Below are 6,693 nucleotides of genomic sequence, written 5' to 3' on the forward strand. Positions count from 1 at the left end.
ACAGAACATTTCAGTGTTTTCCCCATTGCAGAGTAAGGTAGTTGTGCATTTCCAGCCTAATCTAGAACTTTCTAAACTCTAAAATTCTGAACCATTTCCCATAATTTTGGTAAGAAAACTGTTCTAAAACAGGTAAGTTCATTTTGATGCTGGGAAATAAATGTTGCACCTTCTCCTACCCTATTTTAAGGTACAGGTTTTCACAATAACTCTCTTTCCAGTGGTAATCAATTAATTTTCATAATTTTCAGGGCATGAGTCCAGTCAGAGGCCCTCCCAGCAGAGGTATAAGCCAGGCAGCAGGGCCTCAAATGGAAGGCAGACCTGTAGGTGTTGGGATGGACCTCAGCCGTGGTCCTGGAAGAGGATTTAGGAGCAGCCAGGGAAAAAGGAGGCTAAGGGGAGTGATGCATATAAGTCGTGTGGCAGTCAGTGCCCACAAACCAGGAAGAGCTGAGTCTGCCCACTCCCGGTGGAAGAAAGCAAAGATATTCCCAATGATCATGCAGAAAGTGAAAGGTAGGAAAGATTCCAGCTATGCCAAGCTGCTGTCGGCTCGCCAAGCGGATGGGGACAAACCCATGATGATCAGGGGAAGCTACTTCCAGAAATCCACAGATGCCAGGCCCTCCATGAGGAAACTAAACCACGTGTTGAAGCGCATCAGCGTCTCCAAGAAATTCCAGGAGGGCCTCGGCAAGGATTTGGCGCGTGGAGAGGAAGGGTCTGAAAGGGATGAAGCCAAGTCGGGAGTTTCAATCAGCATCACGGCAGAAAGCGAGCAGGAGGACAGTGACCACGAGAGGAGGAGGAAGAGGAGGAGGAGGCGCACCTCGGATGAGTCCTCTGAGAAGAGCAGCAGCTCTGAGTCAGAAGACAAAGACTACTTGAAAATAACCCTGGATCAGGATGAGGCCACGGAAAGCACCGTGGACTCGGATGAGGAAACTGGAGATGTGGGGGATTCGGATGAGGACTCTGAATCCAGCTCCAGCAGCGGGTCGGAGGAGGACTCATCAGAAGAGGATGATGATGAGGAAGAGTCTGAGAGTGATGAGGATGGCAGCCTGTCCAAGAGCTCATCCACACGGAGCTCCTACAGCAGGTCAGGGACCAGTGAGTCCAGCAGCAGGAGAAGCACGGAAATGTCCAGCGTGAAAAGCAGGGCAGGCAGCTCCCGTGGCAAACGCTCCAGCCAGAAATCCGTGAGCTCCACTGCCTCGGGTAGCGACAGGGACACGAGCTACAAGAAAACCTCGGGATCCAGCTACAAGAGCAAAACCTCCTCTGCCAGTGTGGAAATAGAGGACACCATAGAAGAGGTGTCAGAGGAAGAGGAAGAGGAAGAGGTAGAGGAGACAGCAGGTAGCTCAAACAAGGTGGTTTCTAAAACTGCCAACACAAAAGCTGCTGTTGCTGGAGGGAGCAAAGGAGGGCAATCAGCTGCTCCTGGTGAGGACAGTGAGGAGGAAAGTGAAGAAGAGGCTGATCCAGAGGACAGTGACAGGGAGGACACTGCCAGTAAGAATGAATCTTCTTGCCTAGACAGTGAAATCAGTGCGACTTCCAAAGGTACCACAGGGACAAAAAGCTCAGGTAGCGCCACATCCGGGAAAACTGCCACGTCCCCTGAAACTGAGACTCAGAGCTCTGACACCAACAGGAAAGGAATGAAAACCAGGAAAAAGGTGTCCCAGGAAAGCAGCCAGACCCAGTCAGATGAGGCCACGGGTACTGGAGTTACAGAGTCGGAGGCCACGGGTGATTCCACCTCCTTTTAAAGAGGAGTGACAGTAGGTGATGGTTTGCAGTGAGGAGTGGCTTTGTTTGCTGTGCCTTCTGTGTGGTCTTTCCTAAGCAATGTTGACAGGCTGGAGACAGCCAAAAGGAAAGGGCAAAGTGTATTGATCCAACATTTCACTGTTCTTGGGAGAGAACTGTGGAAAACCAAACTAATTCCAGCCCTGTGGATATATATCTATAAATATACATACATATATATATACACACACTATAGATATACTCAGTCATAAATACAGAAAGTTTTGCTTTCATGGAGCAATGAAACATGGGATTTAGGGAAGGATGCAAATGATGAGGAGGAGGATGTAAAGATCTAAAAATCATCCATGTTTTCATCCTATATGTTAATATTGTATTAACACATTTGCTAATCTTCAGGTGAGTTCTCTGCTGTCAAGGTCAGCTCTGTTTGCAGGGAGGACAAGTGGAATTGCAGCAAAACAACATTCCCAAAACTGCAGGGGATGACTGGGAGAGCTGGCATTGGGCTGTTTCTGCATCACAGGATTCAGGTTGCAAACACCAGTGATGCACAAGCCAGGAATGCTGAGGCAGGAGGTCCAAGTGAGCTGGGTCAGGAAAAGAAATGGATTACTTCTGCCTTTCCTGCCTATCACAGTACAGTGTTGTTTTTGGTTTTTTGGTTTTTTGTTTTGTTTTGTTTTTGTTTTTTTTAATTTTCTTTTATTTTAGCATCTCTTTAAACTCAATCCATGGTCACTTACCTGCCCCTTTGTGTCCCCACACAGCACAGCATTGTAGCTGCACATAATGTTTTCATGTAAATCTCACTTAAACTAAGCAGGAATAGATCCACTGGAATATATCCATGTGAAGAACATTGTCTGTCTTTTCAAGGAACAATAAAACGGGCATCCAAGTAATTTTTAGCAAGTTTAACTTCTCAAAAGCTGAAGAGTAATCACCTATTTGTACCTTGCATGATTTTTTTCTCTAAAAACCGGCTTTTCTTGTGTTCCTGTGTGTTTTGCAGTGGGGGTGAACTGTGATGGCATCTTAGTGCTTGGATTATTCATTCAGGAAGGGTAATAGCTCTTTTCAGTGTGGTGCAAGGAGTCATTTATTTTTAAAAGATCAATTATAAATTATAGTAACTAGTGGGGGTTGTGTGCCCACCATAGAGCAATCACTGCTACTACAGAGTCACAGCAGCGTGGAAATTGTGTGCATTAATTCTTTGAAAAAATATTTAAGTTATATAAACCTAAAGCCTGGTTTCTCCACCATCTTCCTGAGCATTTCCACTGATCCCACCTGTCTGGAACAGTCACAAAGCCTTACATGGAGCTGCTCTTTTTTGTAACCAGCCGGTTTTGCCAGCGCCACGCCTGAGATTTTCCCTGGTGTATGTCCCGGGATTTTCTCTGCTGGATGTGTGATGCACACAAAGCAGAGCTGGCCAGTGCACAGAATTCACAATGCAAGGGAAGAAAACTTCCAAGACCTTTCTAGAATTTACACCTTGGAGTAGTTCCTTAAAGGTATCCCTCACACAGCAGCTTCCTCCTCAGGGCCCTCCCGTTTCTGCGCACATCCAAGGGGAAAGGTGCAAAATTAATAGAAACCGATGAGAGTCATTAATCAAAGAACAGAAAGGGCAGGGAAATGAACTGCTGGGTTGCCCTGATATTTCTTTTTGTTGTCCAACAGTGGGCCAAGAAGAAGAGGATCAAGTTGGTGGTGGACCCAGAGTACGAGACCAGCTCCACGGGCGAGGAGAGCGCTCCCGACTCCAGCCAGAGGAACCGGCTGAGCAACCCCGGCTTCCAAGCCAACGGCAGCAGCAACATCTACGTGGCCCAGAACGGCTCCGTGGTGCGCACCCGCCGCGCCTGCCTGGGCAACAATTTAAAAGTCACCTCCCCAGTGAGGCTGGGGAAGCAGTTCAAGAAACTGGACAAGCTGGCGGTGACGCACGAGGAGAGCGTCCCGCTGAACACGTTGTCCAAGGGACCATCCCCCGGTGACAAAATGAACTCCAGGCCGTGCAGTGTGTCCTTTTCCTCTACTATAGGGGCTGAAAATGTAGTGACAAAGGCCGGGGCGGCCAAACTGAAAAGCACAGACGAGCAGGAATCGGTTGTTGACCACGAGGAAGCCAAGGAGCCCTTGGAGTCGCACAGTGAACACACACAGTCCGACGAGGAGGAGCTCTGGATGGGCCCTTGGAACAACCTCCACATACCAATGACAAAACTGTGATTTTAGTTGATTTTTTTTTTTTAATTTTGGTTTTTACTTCGGTTTATAATAAACTGCGCTTTTTATTGTCACCCAGGGGCAGACGTACGGAGTTTGTATGGTGCACATCCGTTGTCCATGACAAACGACACGCTTTAAAATTCCCAGACAAAATTTGCACTCACATTTGGACCGATCCATTGTCCTCCCCAGTTTTGACAGGCTCCCATTTCACTAAACACTACTTGGTTTCAATTAATGAGTTCTTTTTGGATCTGGAGTTCTTGTTTAATAAACAGTAAACTACTAATAAATGCACAGCCCCCATTGGTTTAACCCTCCAGACAGCTCTACACCTGCCTGGCTTTGTTTTTCTGTATGGTACTTGTGGCTCTACTGTCTAGATTTGGGAATTGTCTATTTATGTTCAAGATTGATATCCGGAGCTCTGCCTTCTGACCTCAGAGTAATAAATTAAAAATAAACCCATCCAAGTCAATGGAGCAAATCCTCGGCTGCTGCTGGAATTTGAGTCCCAGTTCCAAAGTCAGAGCAATTTATGCAAACAACGCCCAGCTGGCAAAGTTATGGAATCAAAGTTCCTGAGATTATAGCACTGCCACTTAGAAAAGTGCAAGAGAAGCTGAAATAAGATAAAAATACAAAAGAGGAAGGCAATGTATAGCAATTAATCTTATTCAGAGCTACCTGGCCGTGGTTTGTTCATTTTCTTTTGTAAATTAGCTCATTCCAATTTTCTTCTCCGGTCAATTTTTCATCTTTTCATCTCTTCCCACATCAGTTGTGTTTGCTTCTTTCCATGGTCTCTAGCTCCAGCTTTTGTGCTCTATCAGTAATTGTCATCCTATGGCTGTATTCCTCTGGAATAAAGCAGGATGATCCATGAGCCTGTGACAGTGGGAGGCACTAAAGAGGAGTTAATGGGAAGAGGATGGATCCATTCCCAAGCCCAGCTGGCTGGTGGGTTAAGCAGTGCCATCACCATTCCACTCTGCTAACTGAACACAAATGTGCTGAAAAGACAAATGGATCCCACAGGGAAAAGGAGAAAAGGGGAATATTTTATGAGGTGAACGTGCACAGACAGATCTGGGAAGGGCAAAGGGTCTCAGGACACACACACACACACACAGAGTTGTTTCCAAAACTTATAGTACCCATTACCTGTGAAATACACGACATAAATTCAGGCACCTGGTTACAATTTCTGGTTTTACCTTGAGGTTTTGAGTGTGTTGTCACAGCTTGGGCAGGGAGCTGAGAATTTTCACTGTTTGGTGTCACCAACACCCAAAAAAAGACAAAGAAAAGTGGTTTTCTCCAGTATGAAGCAGCAAAAGAAAAAAAAGCAGAACCACGTTCACCTGAGAAAAGTGTCCTGTTGTGTTGTGCAAACTTTTTTGGGGTAAAACCAAACCAATTGTGAGAACAACCTGGATTCCTCTGGAAAGATTGGAAGAGCCAGCAGATCAATGTGTGTAACTAACGAGGAAGAGATTGGCAGCACCATTCTCTCCCCTTTCAGCTGCTGAGGCCTCACCATCAGGTCTGGGTGAGGATGGACCTGCTCTGGCAGTAAAAGGACTTGGTGCTGCTGTGGCTGTGTTGGGTTTCCCTTTGCCCAGGCTGTCCCCCAGCAGATCCCTGGGAATGTTTGTCTTTGGGAGCTGTCTGCAATGTGGTGTCCATGTGACTTCTCTGTCCAATACCTCCTTCTCAAGCTGAGGTTTCTGACCAAATATTCTGAGCAATGGTGCTTGTTTTCAGGCAAGAGAAATGCACTGTAGCCTCTCACACGTGGGGAAAACAAACCCACCAGATGTTTCTTTGCCCTGATTCCTTTTTCTTGGCATATTTGCACTTGGGACCGGCGCTAAAACAGCTGTTTGGAGTTAAGCTGGAGGCTGGACGTACAGATAAGACTGATGGAAGAAAGAAAAAAAAAAATCTATTCTTTGAAATAATGAGTAAAATGTTATATTTTAATCCTGTTTAAGACACTGTTATTATTTCACTGCCTCACTTTTATTGCAAAGTCTGTCAGTTCTGTTCCCGATCTTCATTTTCTCCCAATTTTCTGAGGGAAAACAGAAATTGTTTCTTTATTTCTGAACTAACTACAGCATGTGTAGCTCTGGGAAGGATCCTGGGGCTGGACACTGGTGGTCAGTAGTGATGTCCCTGCTTATTATCCAAGGGAAATTCCATCCCCATCTGCTCCTTTGTGCTGTCCAGGTGCTCAGAGCTTCTCCCACAATGCACAGAGATCACAATTCCCACTTTTTTTCAGCAGTGAGGGGGCTGTGTTATCTAAAATTAATTCAATTTTAGCTAAACTTTTAAAAAATAGGAATACTGTGGGGAAACCTTCCTCAGGTGGACAAGATTTGGGGGTGTGGGGGGTATTTTTTTCCCCTTGTATTTTCTAGGGGTGTCATCCTATAAATCAATACAGAATTCCAAACTTTGCCTTTTGGGGGATGCCATGCCACAAATAACTCTGGATTTGAGGCTGTGAGCAGCCAGAACCAACAGCAGGAACCTCACAGATTGAGCCAGTAAAAAAAAAAAAAAAAAATCCCTTTTATTTCCCTTTGGGAAACGAGGCATTAACCCAGCTTGGGATACAGGGAGTAGAATTCCAGATCTGTGCCTTGGGATGGCATT

General features: G+C 45.9%; 1 protein-coding gene across 19 annotated transcripts in view; it reads left to right on the forward strand.

Moving 5' to 3' along the window:
- PCDH15 (protocadherin related 15) overlaps positions 1 to 6,017 on the forward strand; it is a 642,855-nt gene extending 636,838 nt beyond the window's left edge. For 18 of the 19 annotated variants that reach the window (XM_077183412.1, XM_077183413.1, XM_077183407.1 and 15 more), the window contains one exon: positions 3,475 to 6,017. In XM_077183412.1, the coding sequence (XP_077039527.1) occupies positions 3,475 to 4,026 (552 nt within the window). In that variant the 3' untranslated portion in view covers positions 4,027 to 6,017. Of the gene's footprint in view, positions 1 to 251; positions 1,689 to 3,474 lie in introns of all 19 variants that reach the window. The other variant, XM_077183424.1, reaches the window with a different exon arrangement.
- Positions 6,018 to 6,693: the final 676 nt, after the last annotated feature.

This window comes from Agelaius phoeniceus, chromosome 9 (assembly GCF_051311805.1).
Source record: "Agelaius phoeniceus isolate bAgePho1 chromosome 9, bAgePho1.hap1, whole genome shotgun sequence".
In the NCBI taxonomy this organism is placed as follows: domain Eukaryota; kingdom Metazoa; phylum Chordata; class Aves; order Passeriformes; family Icteridae; genus Agelaius; species Agelaius phoeniceus.